Source organism: Vanellus vanellus (genome assembly GCF_965231255.1).
Source record: "Vanellus vanellus genome assembly, chromosome: 3".
Taxonomy (NCBI): Eukaryota; Metazoa; Chordata; class Aves; order Charadriiformes; family Charadriidae; genus Vanellus; species Vanellus vanellus.
In genome coordinates this window covers 42,433,042-42,449,890 of record NC_138907.1, presented here as the reverse complement: position 1 = coordinate 42,449,890, position 16,849 = coordinate 42,433,042, and the positions used below count along the sequence as shown (strand labels likewise).

At 37.8% G+C, this 16,849-nt stretch overlaps 1 protein-coding gene across 1 annotated transcript in view; it reads left to right on the top strand.

Moving 5' to 3' along the window:
* The window catches only part of WDR64 (WD repeat domain 64), a gene marked incomplete at both ends in the record, with an annotated part of 73,846 nt that overhangs the window by 1,555 nt on the left and 55,442 nt on the right, over positions 1–16,849 (top strand). Inside the window, 3 exons of the mRNA XM_082480700.1 lie at positions 9,584–9,686; positions 10,196–10,299; positions 13,877–13,906. Coding sequence (XP_082336826.1) covers positions 9,584–9,686; positions 10,196–10,299; positions 13,877–13,906 — 237 coding nt within the window. The remainder of the gene's footprint in view (positions 1–9,583; positions 9,687–10,195; positions 10,300–13,876; positions 13,907–16,849) is intronic.

Below are 16,849 nucleotides of genomic sequence, written 5' to 3'. Positions count from 1 at the left end.
CTATTCTGTGCCCTATGCTATTACAATTTTAGTTTAAGTAAGAAAAATCCTGTGCTCCTAGTGCCAAAACCTGGAATGTGAAACTTGAGCATCAGAAGATCAGTATTCAGTCTAAGTGGAAGTTGTAAATATGAACGTAATCCCCAGAGGCATCCCTAACCTATTCCACTAGAGTGAGGACTAGTTATTTCAGGCCATCATGTCAGTGAAAGATTAAGTATGGCAGTGCTTTGCTGACCCCAGCCTTTCTCCACTTTTTCATGTGGGTAAACAGGTAGGTATTTTGCAAGTGACAGGGTTGTCTCTGCAAGCATTTTGCTAGGAGATTCCCTGTACTGGATTTTCTGCTATCTCTGGCTAATTTCAGACTTCTAAATATATCATGTAAAACAGCTTAACACATGGGACAATCCATGCTGCTAATTCTAGCAGATTCTTAAGAGCAAGGTTTGCTCATACTACGCTAGTTACAAAATCAGTCCAGTACTTTCAGCAAGCAGCACTATTTTTTTATTCCAAATATATATATTTCTTATTGCACTCTTTCAAACTCTGAGAAGTATCTGTTCTTATAAAGGCATACCGTTGGAGGTCTGATAATAAAGGATAATTAGAAAGAATTAAATAAAGTCTGTCTATACTATGTCTATGTTTTTATTTGTAGATGAACTACTTTTCTATCTGTATGTTTGTTACATCAACTGAATTTGCAAATCAAAATTCTTATTAAACATTAATTATGCTCCCCTGGTTTACATGAGTTGAAGAGGTTGGCCCCTGTTCTCTCTGAACCAATATTCTTTAGTCTATTATGTAGATGCACACGAATACATGTTAAAAAATGACTTGACTAAATAAAAACATTTTTCCTGTTTGTTTTGTGAAAGAGCACTGAGCTGTCTACCAGAACTGCTTATCCTCAAGCAAAGTTTGATTTACTAGATTCCTGACAAGGCAGCAGGATCTGGAACATAGAGCTTGAGTATGTCCATGTCTTCTTCTGAACTACTTCACTGATATGCATTGGCCTTAGGCTTCTTGACAAAATACAAAATTTCTTATGACTGCAGCATGCAATTTGTGCTCTGGGGAGAAGTTTAGCTTTAGCTAAACCATCATCAATGCTTCCTTTCTTCTCATTCCTCTTTTCTCTCTTTTCTTCTGCTTCCTCTCCTTCCTCTTCTTCCCCTTTTCACAGAGATAAATCTGCCCTGTACTTTAAATGTGAAGCATTAGAGGTATGGCAGCATTTTAGTGGAGAGCTTTTAACCAAAGAATTCTGTATATATTATTTGAGTCTGTAGATGGGTCAGATAGATGTAATCCATTTTTCTGTCTCTAATGGTGGTAAATAGCAAGTCTTTGTAAAAAGCATGTAAGAATGAGGTAACTATGAAACAATAGATTTGGGTTACCCCTTTTAGCTTCTGGCTGCATATAGCTTAAGGTTTTTCTGTGCCAGAGTTGCAAGTGCGAACTGTGTTTAGTAACCCTTGATGGACTTTCAATCTTTCTATTTGTAAATTACTTCTGAACCATCTAAAAAGGATACTTCCATAGCATCCACCATTTGACACATTTTGTGAAAACATATTGCCCTTTTTTTTGCATGTGATATGAGTAATTAGGTACACTTGCTCTAGAAAAGTAGCTTTTATTAAGGTATTTCCCATAGATAGTGTTTCAAGCAACAGTTCTATAAAAATGACTGATTTTTACATTGTTAGAGCCATTCTGTATCAAGACCATCCATGCTCATATGTTACTACAAGATTTTGTTTGTTTTCTACCTGAAGACAGAATTGTATGAATGGGACATAACTTCCAGCACACAGTAACTTTCTTGTGATAGCATAGGTGGCATTGCATATATGGCAAGTCCTTGCTGGACTTATAGCCATAAGACAAGGTATTACCAAGGGACAAGAATTATAAATTCATTACCATATTTCCACTTTATTTTACACTGGAACATCACATCATTACTTGAACCTTGAGGATACCCAAGTATCCAAGTAATCCAAGTATCAAGTAATTTCCTAATACCACCCTAAAAACAATGTGTTTGGTCCTTTCTATTTAATAAGCTTCTATATGGGAACGTTTCTGGTTAATACCTCTCTTAACATTGCTTTTACTTGCAATGTCACCTTACTCACAAACTTTGCTTATGTCAGGCGTTAAAGATTTTCTTCAAGGAAGACCAGGGCGAAATCTGTGAAATAATTAGCTGAGAGGACATCAGACATCATATAACTGCCTTCTAGTGAATTTGTCTATAAGCCCTCTTTATCAGATGGAACTTTAGGCCACATCCAATTCCTCTGTTATTAAATTCACCTTGTGAGAGGTAAATTTGAAATGTTTTATCTATGCATGTCTCCTACTTGCATGTCACCCTTCTTTACTTCCATTTTCAACATAGAATCATAGAATTACAGAATCATAGAATCATTTAGGTTGGAAAGGACCTCTGAGATCATCAAATCCAACCGTAAACCTAACACTGCCAAGTCCACCACTAAGCCATGGCCCTAAGCACCATATCTACATATCTTTTAAATACGTCCAGAGATGGTAACTCAACTACCTCCCTGGGCAGCCTGTTCCAATGCTTGACAACCTTTTCTGTGAAGAAATTTGTCCTAATATGCAATCTAAACCTACCCTGGTGCAACTTGAGGCCATTTTCCTCTTGTCCTATGGCTTGTTACTTAGGAGAAGAGACCAACACCCACCTCGCTAGAGCCTCATTTCAGGTAGTTATAGAAAGCGATAAGGTCTCCCCTGCTCCTCTTTTTCTCCAGACTAAACAGCCCCTGTTCCTTCAGCCACTCCTCAGAAGACTTGTGCTCAAGACCCTTCACCAGCTTTGTTGCCCTTCTTTGGACACACTCCAGCACCTCAGTGTCTTTCTTGTAGTGAAAGTTCTTTCTTATTCTTTCTTGTAGGCCCAAAACTACAAAACAACTAGTATTCGAGGTGGGGCCTCACCAGTGCTGAGTACAGGGGGATGATCACTTCCCTAGTCCTGCTGGCCACGCTATTTCTGATACAACATGAGAGGATACTTAAAGATGAAGTCCTGGCTTTGCTCAGGATTTCTTTGAAAGTCTCTAAAAGTAAGGGGAGGGAAAGAAAAACACAGAAAGTTCTTTTCATTTTCTTTCTGTTTTCATTTGTCAGACTCTGTATTTGCTTTCATTTTAAGGATTTTTTTTACTTAAAACATCTGCATTCAAAGCTTTCCAGAACATACAGGTTTTTTGTTTAAGGCATCTGTAATTGCAAAGACTTTTATCAAATTTCTCTCTGAAATTTCTTATTCTCACAGTATCACAGTATCACAGTATGCTAGGGATTGGAAGGGACCTCAAAAGATCATCTAGTCCAATCCCCCTGTCGGAGCAGGAACACCTAGATGAGGTTGCACAGGAAGGCGTCCAGGCGAGTTTTGAATGTCTCCAGAGAAGGAGACTCCACAACCTCCCTGGGCAGCCTGTTCCAGTGCTCTGTCACCCTCACTGAGAAGAAGTTTCTTCTCAAATTTAAGTGGAACCTCTTGTGTTCCAGCTTGAATCCATTACCCCTTGTCCTAGCATTGGTTGCTACTGAGAAGAGCCTGGCTCCATCCTCATGACATTCCCCCTTTATATATTTATAAACGCTAATAAGATCACCCCTCAGTCTCCTCTTCTCCAAACTAAAGAGACCCAGCTCCCTCAGTCTTTCCTCATAAGGGAGATGCTCCACTCCCATTCTGGGGAAGTCTCAAACAAATGGAGGGGGTGGATTATCATGACCAGTAAGAGAACCCAACCCCAATATCAAAATGCAAAGACAACCATTATCCTGCTGCACATTGTCAGGCATCTCATTATACCACCTTAAGGAGCTGGTTCTATGTTGTTCAGCGTTAAGCATTTGTCGCTAGGCTGAACAGGGAACCCTTGAGAGCAGCAGAGGGTCTTACAAACTTTCTGCTGCCCAAAATGTCCCACCTATCAGTTGAGTGTTTTCCTGCAGTTCCTGGCAGCTAAACGTATAGGACAATTCTTTGTATGCAGATATGATTCCATTCAAGAAAGCACTGTGTTATACTGAAATATTAGGCTGATTGACAACAGCCTTTTAAAATGCTCTGTGTATAAACTTTCTTATAAAAAGAGGAGTTTGGTAATCAATGAATCTTCAGTATCTCACAGTATGCATTTCATATTAAAGATGGATATCAGTGAGACTATATTGACTGCTGTAGGTAGCAAAATAGAAATCTTTGTTATTTCTCTGATCGAAAGAATCCCGATTAAAGTGTAAATGTGTGTGTGAGGGGGTGGGGTGTATTTTCTCTCATGGGGAGAAATATTTAACATAAAGTAATGGGAAGTTCATCCATGATGGAAGCGGTAATTCAGTTATGACATAGACGAAGATCAGACTATTTGAATTAGCTTCAGTCTGGTTTCTTTATCTTGACACAGCCTTATTCAGCACAGTTTGAAATACAATACTGCATTGAAAGGCCGCAGTGAGTTTTTCACTTTTGTTTTTTTTTCTTCTGTTTAGTGGGAAATTTGATGGTGATATATATTTCAAGCTATCTATACATTATGGAACACATTACAAATCTAAGCTCCTTTCAGAACAAAACAATAAGATTTGTCTTACAGGTAGGCTTGGTATAGACAGAGAGATGAAAACTGAAGTAAGAAAATTGTTATGTCCTGTAAGATTTAGTTTACACTGAAACAGAATAATCGTTGCATTGTTCACCTACTGTAATTGTGATAACATCCTGTTTGTAATGACTGGACCAAAACAGATATTTCCAGGGTTATTTGAATGGGTTCTGATAAAATAAAATAAGATTGGTTTGTATCCTACATATTACATAGTGGTGGTCTTTTTAAATTTTGTTTCTCTGACAAACCCTACAGTTCCCAAACAGTCCAGATAATCCTGGAGTGTTGCTAATCTCAGGAATGAAGCCAATGTTCTTTGTTCTTCTTACTATGCCACAGGTTTATAAGTGTAGCTCCTCTAAGGCTCTAAAGTCTCCTCATCTCTTTTTCACCTATTGACATTCAAAGATGTACACATTTACTTACTGGTGAGGATCACAGACCTTTTTTTCTTCCTCCCTTTCTGTTTATTTCTATTTATTTCTATTTTTAAGTTGACTCTATTTAACACTTGACTAGCCTAAGTCCCACATGCTTTTCTCATCCTCCATAGCCTTTTCATTTCTTTTAAGTGAAGCTTCTTTTTATGGAAAAAAGAAAAAAAAAATGCAAACCTGCTCCTTTACATGCTTGAAAACTCTGTTGAAATGGTAATTGGCCTTTTAAGACTGGAAAGTGTTCTGGGTATTCTAGGTGAGACCAGCTGTTGTTTGAGAGAGATAGTAAAAGAGACAGATGGGTCTGCCTTACTTGACACATTCATTCTCATAATGCTAATTAACCTACTAGTTTTATTAGACAAATCACGTTTATAAACTGCAACTTGGATATATCATTAATTACCCCCTGTGAACAATGTAAGTAGCCTTGATCTTGGTTCAGCTTCTTTTTTATCACTTAATTTTTCAAATGTATCATTGATGATGGTTGCCTTCTGTAACATCCTAAATAGCCATCATGGTTTCTGCTGTCTGTGCTCCAGTTTTCTAGTGATTTTTTTCTAAAAGGACTGTATTTCATCCCTGTGCTTCTGAGTTCCCCTGCTGCTTTCAGCACTGTTGAGCATGCCCTCAATCTTGAAAGTCAAGGAAGAGGCATGCACGTCACTTTGTTCCTTTAATATTTCTCTTTTATCGTCTCTGTCTCTCTCTCCTCCCACCGCCCATTCCCAGAACTCTATCCCTGACCCTTTGTTCCTCTCTTCCTACTCTCACAGATCTATTTTTTTCAAATTTACCTCTCCATATCTGGCCTCTTTCGCTTGACAAAATCTCCCAAATATATTTCCATGACCCAAAAGATCATGGTCTTGTGTGAGTGTTCCTATTTCTTCATCTTCCTGACAAGTACTTTGTCAAGTACCTCCATGTTCAAGGGTTTCATAAGTTTCCAGCAGTATTCACAACAGTATAACCATATTCAAAGGACAATTTTTAATTAAAAAAAAAAAAAAAAGAGTAAGGAGTAAGGTAATTTTAAATGTTCTCTTTAGTTATATTAGGATCTACCCTTAGTCATTTACCAGATCCAAAATTTAAAAGACCTATCCTGCACAGTCTGTCAGCTGTCATTTATCAATGACTTGGGAAACCGACCTCTGCATCTCTTCCCCAAATGTAGTTGGTGCTTTGAAATCTCTATTTTTTTTTAGTGGCAAACATCTGAAAGATGTGTAAATTGCATGTTGCTTCATCATTTATGCTCCTTTTTAACCTCTGGTAGTCACTATGGGGTGGGGCTTGTTGGGATCCCCTGTCTCCATGATAAGAGTTAGTAGCAGCTATTTATGCAGCTGGAAGGGATTTCTAAGATGCCCTTTCTTTGTGCAGTGTTCTGCCTGATGGGCAGAAACAGAAGATTGGGTGTTGCACTGCCTCATTTCATACGGGAAGCGTGACAGGACACTCCTGGGTATCTCACTGAGAGCTTCCACCTCTGTTGGCTTTAGGGCAGCTACTGGCCTAGCCCTACCACTGCATCCAGCATCCCGTCAGGACTCAGGAGCAACCTGATACCAGGTCAGTCTATCATTAAAGAAAAAGTCCTCCCACCAAATTCTTAGCCCCAGAAAAGTGAAAGGCCTGTTCTCCACTGCCTTGAAAATGGAAACATACACTTAAGAAAGCAAAATATCAGTCCTATCTTCAATAAGGGTGAAAGGATCCATGGAAGTACAGGACAACTAGCCTCACTTTGATTGTTAGTGAAGGTGATGGAGCAACTAATTCTGGAAACCATTTCCAAACACACATAGAAGGTGATGAGGAGTAGTCAGCATGGATTTACAAAGGGGCAGTCATAGCAATCATGCTTAATCAACCTGACAGGATTCTGCAATGAGATGACTAGCTTGGTGGGTAAGGGGAGAGCAGTGAATGTTGTTTACCTCAACTTTAGTAAGTTTTTTGACATTGTCTCCCATAACATATTGGTGGACATGCTGACAAAGTAAGGGTTAAATAAGTGGGCAGTGAGGTGGAAAGAATACTGCCTGAACAAAACCCAGTTGGAGGCAAGTCACTAGAGGTGCATGCCAGGAGTTGATACTGGAGCTAATACTATTTAACATCTTCATTAATGACCTGGACAATAGTAAAGAGTGCACTCTCAGCAAATTTGCAAATACAAAACTGGGAAGAGTGGCTGATACACTAGAGGGTCATGCTGCTGCCATTTAGAGGGACCTCAACAGGCTGGAGAAGTGGGCTGACAGAACCTCGCGAGGTTCAACAAGTGAAGTGCAAAGTCCTGCACCTGGGGAGGAAAGGACCCATGCAGCAGTATACACTGGTGACAGACCAGCTGAGAAGCAGCTCTGCACAAAAGACCTTTGGTCCTTTGAATATGAGCCAACAGCATCCTGGGCTGGTTTAGGAAAAAGGTTGCTAGCAGGTCAAGTATGGTGATCCCTCCTCTCTATTCAGGACTTGAGACCACACCTGGAGTACAGTGTTCAGGTCTGAGCTTCCCAGTACAAGAGAGATATAGAGCTACTGGAGCGAGTCCAGTGAAGTGCTGTGAAGATGATTAAGAGGCTAAAGTACCTTTCATATGAGGAAAGGCTGGGAGACCTGAGGCTGTGCAGTCTGGAGAAGACTTTTAAAAATGTGTGCAATACCTGAGGTGGAGAAATGTAGAAAAGAGAGACAGACTCTTCTCCATAGTGCCCGCTGACAGGTCAAGAGGCAATGGGCACAAATTGAAACACATGAAATTCCATTTGAACACAAGAACACACTTTTTTACCATGAGTGTAATCAAACACTAGAACAGGTTGCCCAAAGAGTTTGTGGAGTTTCCATCCTTAGAGATATTTGAAACCCAACTGGACACAGTCCTGGGCAACCTGGTGTAGCTGACCCTGCTTGGATAGGGGGGTTGGACTAAATGATTCCAAGAAGTCCTTTTCAACCTCATGACTTTGTGATTCTGTACACTGTCTTTATACATATTATAGGTGGAAACCTGCTACAAGAATATTAACTGATGATAGTGGAAACAGTACATCCTTGATTTTCTGGGGAAACGCTCCATTATAATGTTCCAGTGACACCAGTTTCAGAACCCTTTTATTTAATACTAAACAATTGGGGGATTCAGATGTAACTTAAAACAGTGAGAACCAGTTGTGAAAATGCTATAACAAGGAAAACAGTCCATAGGTATGAATTACTAGTATTACCACATTTTGATTCATGCTGGATATTGTGATTATGTTGTTATGACTTTGCAGAAGGAGCATATACCTGGAATTTAGGATACTAAATCCTGCATCCTGTTTGGATACATGATGGAAAGACAAGATCATATTACAAGAAAATAGAAAGAGGAATGTAATGGGCTATAATGGACAGATATGTCTTGACTGATGATGTATGATAGATAATAATTGTGTGCATGGTAAGGGGGGAGCTGTGAAGTGAAAGATGAAGAGTAACATTATGTAAGAATATTTTTTTAAAATATGTACATCTGAATCTCTCAAAGAAGAAAAATGGGAGTTCTGTTGTATAACATGAAAAATGTTGAACTAGAAAAAATTGTGAAGTTTTGTCTTGCATCCAAAGGGGCGTTGCTTTTAGAACTCATGAAAGAAAGTGAGTATATATAATGTCCATAATATGGGACAGGAGCTTAAAAAATGTCTGTACAGCTGAATGGGGCTGAACTAATTTCCTGAGGGAATGGCTAACCTACTCTTGGGTACAGAGCTTGAGGTTTGGAGAGCATTTCAGCTAAAGTATTGTCACACCCTGGAACAGAAATGAGCTACTTACCTGAATATCCTGTATGGGGATCTCCATCACGATCAGTACAAATGGAACATTGCCAGGCTTAGGGAAATGGCTGAAAAATAATTTTAAAAAATGGTCCTTATATTCGACTTTTTCAGGCAATTGGTAATCTACATATCTTTATAGAAAAGCTCTTCTACTGTGTAGGCTAAACCACTATGCTAAGTTGAATCTCTCTGTTTAAAAGTACAGAGAAGTCTGTTTTGTCTGCCTTTTACTATTTTTTTCCTAGCTGACCTCTAGCTGAGGAAGAACAAGTATGTAAAAGTAGAAAAACGAAATTGAAGATTACTATTTGCAAACAATTGTTACAAGGCAAAGCTGTACTAACAGCTTTATCAATTAATTCAGGTTTATTCCCAGAAGCCCCGTGTATGCTGTCTTGTTTCCGAACATTGAAGAAACATTTTGCCTGAGTAGCAGATCTCAGCAATCTAAAGTCACGTTGACAACTAATGCTTGAGGCAAATAACAATATGAAACTTACTCAAAAAATATTAAATGATAAAAAGATGAGATAAATATTTGACTTTATACATGCAAACATATATTCTAGAAGTTGTTGTGTTATAAATTGCTTGTTCTGTTCTATTTTGTTTTGCATAGATTTTTGGCTATTTCATAGGAGAAGGTGGTGCCATGTCTTCCCAGCTGAAAGAAGAAAACATGGTTTTCCTTGTGTCTGAAAAACAGCAGATTACTCATGCAGGTGACATATTTCATCTTGTATCCAAAGCTAATTATTTTTTAATGCCGTGTGTTGCACACTTTATTGAAAGTACAGTAATAAGATCTCATGTCTGTCTTTGCTTATTATTCATGCTTCTTCTTACTATGTGTTCCAGAATATGTTTTTTTACTAAATTAATTGTGTCTGAACACTCCATTGCTGCCTTGCCCAGTTCTACATTTTCCTAAATTATTTTGAAATTATGAATTTGCCTGACTCAGACTATTTATTTATGCAGTTATTCTTGCCTTTCAGTATTTTTTCAATGACGTAGAAAGAACTAGCACATCCATAATGCATTAATGCTATTTAAAATGCAACATGATTATTTAAATCAAGTATAGGATAATCTATGATATAATGCATTACTGCCTTGGAGTTGGTACCAACGTGCATTTCAGGAAGAGAAAGTGTTCTTGATATTATGGTTCTATTTGTTTAGATTTTCTGTGTCTGTAAGATGAAGAGTAATATTTTGTCATTGACAGTTGTCAAGAGACAAGATGTGATTAAGGGTATAGTGAAGGTGCCTCATCTGGATTTCACAGTAACATCCTCTCAGAAAGGAGTGCTAACTATTTTTAACAACCAGGTAATTCTGACTCAAACAAACCTTTTTATCATTCTATTAGGCAGTATGTATGGGAACTGAGTGAAGTGTGATTTAGCATGCAAACTTGCCCATAAAAAAAGCTAGATATCTTTTTTTATTAAAGGTCAGTTTTTCTTTATTTTTTAAGCACAGTAGGAAATATACCTTGTTATTTTCAATTATAACCTACTGAATAGTCCAAAGAAGTTGATAGAAAGTAGAGATTGCTAATAAAAGGCATTCTTAACAGAAGTTAGTTTAATAGAAAATTATCTGAATTTCTTTTTAGAAAAAGTTTCCCTTAATGCAAAATATGCTATTGGAATTAAGTTTTGCATATTCAGTGGAAACCAGGGAATTAACTATTTTCTGCAGCTGCTGAGAGTATCTAGAATGGACAGAAACATTTATCAGTTGTTTGCAACAAAGAGTTATTCCATACAGCAACATCTAGAAGCTTGAAAGTCTTGGATTTTCTGATAGTCTGCATGACGCTGCTTCAGTTACACCTCTCATCAGCAAACTGTAAGGAGATCTGTACCATTTTAAGTAGAAGTTCAGGCTGAAGATGCTATTAAAGTAGAATTTGTAAATAAGTCTCCCAGATAGTATTACTATTTAGAGGTATTCACTTCTAGATACTATGGGGTACATCACACGTCTATGCTCATTGGCACTTTATATTTGTACAATTTTAGTGCAACTGGTTTATTAAAAATTGTTTCAGACAATGCAGTAAAGCTTTAAAGCATCACTAATTGTTTCTAGGGGTTTCAGCTGACCAGTGCATAATGCTTATGATAGGAGTGTGTAAAGCGAGAAAGGACTCCTGTGGATGATTAAACAACAAAGTAATACTCCAATTTTGGTAAATACTGAAATAATTTATTTGAAAGCCTAGTCCTCTGTCCTCCAGAGAATTATCCCTCTTATGTACCTATGAAAAACAATTTCACAAAGTATAATGTTAAAAATAGCTCTCTTCCCCACCCCCATCTGCCCATGCTGTTTTCAAGTTGAATTGCTGCTTCCTCATAGACTCGACTGATGTCACTCTGACATCAGTGACTGCAGTGTAAATGATTTTACACACAGCTGCTTAATGCAGTGAATTAGAGACCTCAAATCCCACTTACAAAACCGTATCTTCTGAAAATGACTAAGGCATTATGACAGCAGTCCTTTACTCATAGTATGATCTCTGATCTCAGTTGATCTGAGCAAATGACTTTTGACTTCATTAGACTTGCTCTGACATATCATGATGCAAGCAAGAGAAAACTCTAGTTCTTTAGCATTGCAGTCATTTGAGTCCTGTTGCTAGATTATGACTTCACATCACAAAGGCAAATACAGAGTTTGCACTTTTTGCATGATTATTCTTCTCTTAAAGACCAAGGATTTAAAAAGACCTGGCCTTAAAATCTCAGCTAGTGAGTTGTTTTGCCTAGTTTGGCTTTGCAGCATATTGGTAAGGGAATATGGAAATTCTTGCCCTGAAGATGCTGATTGGTGGGATTTGTGCTCTGCGTGGAGGGGCCAAATATGAGTTTATGAACAATGCATTGACAAATAGAGGATTATTTTTTGTATAATTGTTGCATTTTTAAAGTACAGATTATTAAACGTATGGTATTCTTGGATGCACATAAATCCCACGGAAGTCAGTGTGTTCCATGTACATGAATGAACAATATTTGGTCTGATAAAATTAATGAATCTAATATAATACAGATTTTAACTGCACTACTTCTGGGGCATTTGACTAATAAGAAACATACACGTGTAGGAAGAGACAGGGACATATTCTGTTCATTCACCCTGGTGTAAATTGATGCCCAGTACAACCAAGATTTCCACAAGATTAGGCTAGTATTATCCTCTTTGCTCTTTGGAAAGCAAATATAACTTGACAATTTCCTTAATGGTTGTGTTATATCCTTGGAGTCAGTTGACAATCTAGACAAGTCGTTTTTATTTGATACTGGATAGAAACTCAGAATAGTTAAAAACTTTTAAAAGAATAATTTACAAATAAGAATAGGAACAATAAAGAGCTTTCAAACTGTCTCGCTGCTTGTCAATTTATTAAACTTCAGTTAAATCAGAATTAATCAGACTTTTTATCAGCAAATAATTAGTGACAGTAAAGGCATTAGTGTCAGATGGCATTAAGAATGCTTAATTTAGTCTGTATATATCAGGATAGGTTTCAAGATCATATCCTATTTCACCAGTGACAGGCTTCCATCATCCACTAAATATATTGCTAGTGATTCCAATTATTGTCTAAAAGAGGACTTTGAGACTTTTGTTAACCCTGGTTGCTGTGATAAGAAATCCCATGTTCTCTTACATAACCGCAGCTATCAGAAATTGAAGTGAAGGCAAATAAATATTCATTTGTAGACCAGCAGGTTCTCTATTTGAGGGCTAAGCATTGCTTTCTGCAACAAATATGGGCCTAATATGCTTCAACAGCTGTACGCAACTCTGCTTTATCAGCCATTTCTTGCTAACTCTAGAACATAAGACCTTTCTCAGGCTCTCCAGCATGGATGCTGCCTTGATCAGTGCAGAAGACCTGTAGGAGTAGGTAGCCTTAAGAAATATTCTCTGTGCACGCTCTAGTTAATGTTACTATAGATAAAGCCAAATCTGATATGACTACATGGATATTAAACTCTTGATTAACAATAGTTTTAAACTCTGCTCAAAGTCTGTCCATAATGACACTGGGCATCACAGTTCTATGGGAATAAAGGCTTTGATACTAGCTTCTGGGTATATGAAATATGGAATTGCTGGGATGGGAATGAGGCACCACTGATTCATTACTGATGATGACCAGGGGCAAAAAGAGGTGAAAAAACATCTGTGGGTGATTCAGAAGGGAAAAAGTTGAAATTGCTTTTGAAAATGGAACACTAGTTTAGTGAAAGGACAAAGAAGGTGACCCTGTCTCTACTGGATGATAGCACCAGGTATGCCTACCACCGTGTGATTTTATACACTTCAGTTTTTGAGGCACATGCTATGCTGTCCACCGATAGTTAATTTTGCTGAAAGATGCTGTACCAATATGGGTATTCCTATTTTCAGCCTAATATGCTATCTCTACCTGGTATTTTGCTGGCACTAGTTAACATGTCATCTGGGCCAGCATTAGCTTGGGTATCTGTATGCCATATCCAACCTCTTGATGAAGAGGTTGAAGATGTTCTTCTAGGTTGAAGATGTTCTAGCTGTGAAGGACCATCAGAAGAACAGCTGATCTGTACTCTATTGTAAAAAATGGGTATTTTTAAATTTATTTTGCTCACTCCAAAATCTCAGTTTAAAAAAAGCAAACCAACAAACAAACCATGAAACAACTGTGAGAGAAAGAGAGGGTTTAAGTTCCTCACTATATATAGGGGAACAGACAGTACGTAGGTTAGAGATCTTTCTCAGATCTCAACTGTGAATTCTTTCTGTTGGCTATCATTGTTCTGCCCATGATAAAGGGGAGCTGACTGTGTTCAGACTTCTAATTTACTTGCTAACTTGTTTTGACAACATATTTTTGTTTTTTCAGATGAGAGTTCTGGCAACCACAGTTGTAGAAGTAAGTTCATTTTCCGCCTTCTGTTAAATCATTTGAATTAAAAATCATTGAAGTAATTTCATTTTTCTCCTGTTATATCATTTGAATTAAAAATCAGCAGGTACTAAAGTGAAATAATTAGAAACTGAGCATTATTCTAATGCTACTTCCAACCTTGAGACTTTGGCATAGGGTGCCATAGGTCAAACAGATTCAATTTATTCCTTTCAATTATAGAAATTCAATTATGGATAACTTGATTTCTTTCCTCTGATAGAAAGAAAGCTTAGGTAAATGTTGATTTTTCTACCATATTATCCTTTCCCCATAGCCTTTAAAGAATTTTTTCTGCTAAGATCAAACACTTCAATTGTCACTGTAAAATTTAAATTAGAAAAATTATAAATTCGCTAGTGAAAAACAGTTCTACATCTTGCTAGTTGGATTGATTTGCTACACAGTATATACTTTAAAAGCTCATTTTTACCCCAGGAGGATCACTGCAGATTTTATGTAATGAGCTTCCTTCAGATGACCTGCAACAAGAGAACTGTCATCATTCTTAACAAAGTGACATGACCTTTTGCTCTAAAAGTCCATGTAGGTATCTTGTGTCAGGTGGGCAGCGCATTTTGTTGATTGTCTCTCACATACTGTGGATGTTCTAAAATGCAATATAAATACGCCAGAACACAGGCCATACTACTCCAACTCAGAAAACAGCTCTTGGCCTGGATTGCATTTAATTTGTTGCAAGGACTAATCCAACCTGGAGAATCAATCAGACAAGTAAACTGAGAAATGTTCTTGGGACCTATCAACTTATGGAAACTTTGACTAGAAGCAACTTAGAGCTTCTCCTACAGCTGTGTTACAGGAGTGAATTTTGGTAGTTTGCTCCTGCTTTGATGGTAGGAACAACTTCCCGATTCAAATATGTAAAAGGACACCAAGTGGAAGAAGCTGGAGCACCAGCCTGATGCTGCTGTGGGCAGTATGCAGCGGCAGGGTCCTCTTTCTCTCTGAGCACTAAGCCCTAATCTTAGCATGATTCCTCAGTGGATGTGGAGGTCTTTTTGCTGCAGCAGTAGGACAATACTTGGCAGCCATGGCAGAATTAGGCACCGTTGAAGGACATAATTGCCATAAAAAATGTGAAAGGAGCATATGTTTAACATAAAGGTATCTCTCAGTATTACAGTGTAATATCATAATTGTTAGGATTGTGATTCCAAACAGATACAATACCAAAACTTGCAGGTTTAGTATCCACAAATAACACTGTTAGTATCAGTGAGCACCCACTTCTCTTCAGCTCTCCACCAGATCTGTGTGGCCTAGATCTTCTGCCTCGGTTGTCATCTGCCACTCTCCCATCCTTTCCTAGCTGAGATGTTTCCGCTTATTTCAGCCTTCCCTAGGAAAAGGAAGAAGTAGATTAGAAATAGTTTGGATTCCTCCCGCTTGGGATGAAGGATCATTGCTGCTGAGGATCAGTTGGGATCATTGCTGCTGAACATGTCAGTCTCTACCACAGGGTGTAAAGCCTTTCAGGAGAAAATCTTTGGCTTCCCAGGGACACTGGGAAGCAGACGGTTCGTGAAAAGAAAAGAGAAACCCATGCATACAGCCATATGAAATCCTTCTGGCTCTGTGTCTGAAAGATTTAATGGTATTTGGTGATGTCATGTTACTTTGTTTTTGTTGTTATATTCACCTTTTTTGGTATCAGAATTGTGAAATTTTCAGGTGGTCTAGTTAAAAACAACCATTTTCTGCTTCCTGCTGTGCCTTGTCTTAGGGAATACGCGATCCTATTTAACGTTCTTAAATTTAAGTGTTTGCGCTGAACAACCCTGTCCTTAACCAATTTACTTTCTTCTTATCCTTTTTTATAACTACTGCACTGAAAATAGAATTAAAATGGCTATTACTGGGCTTGAGGTTGAACTTTTTGATGGTTGTTAAAAGGTTTTAATGTTTGCAGAACATAATATTTTAAGCTATTTTGTTCCTAAAATGGAAATTCTTTATCCTTATCCCAAATCACAATGAAATAAAATTCTGGATTGTTTTGAGAGAATAAATTCCCCTTTCCAGGCAGTTAAAATGTATGACTCTTAAATGTATTAACTTTGGGATACTTTGAGAGATATATGTCTAGAATTGGGTTGGGGGGTTTTATTTTAAAGTATGCTTGTTAAAACTGAAGCTTTGGATTTTAATAGCTTTTATCTAAACATGTATTAAAAATCAAAGGCCAGTATGTTATGTGAGGGTAAATCATCGTCCACCATTAACTAATTAAAGATGTGGTGAACTATACTAATTGACAACCTCAGCAGCAAATTGTTATAATGTACAACTATGAATAATATCTCATGATTAATTTCTGAGTAGCTAAAGAGAAAAAGTTACTTTTGCCTTGCAGGGCTTACATTTCTCTTTTTCAGATCTGCAGAAATAGCAGTCCATTGTTTTCTCACTGCAATTATTATGCCATTTTCATCTGTTCTAACTTTATCATTAGTACTAGCACTAGCTAATCAATGAAGCTATATATTTGTAGGCATCTTTGTGCAAATAAAGTAAGGTACCAAATTCAGAGATAAGTCATCAGACTCCAAACATACCATCCATTGATAAACAATGATGCGTGTAGAGGGTGGCTAACAAATTGCAGAGCAATCCTTAGGTTCCTCTACCCCCTACCATTCAGTGTTCTCTTTCTTAAGTGTTTCAGACCAGAGACTCACTCCAATTACTTAATCTCAGCAACAGAGGTCTCGGCCCAGAGGATATTAAGCCAGAAAGGCTGTGAAACACAGTGGTTCTAGGAATAAAATCCAGTGGATTGCAGCCATCAGAGCTTTCCCGGCATCATGATGGTATAAACAGAACATGAACTATGAATACAGATCATTCAGGGATGTTATGGAGAACAGCTTACTTCAAGAAACCCTG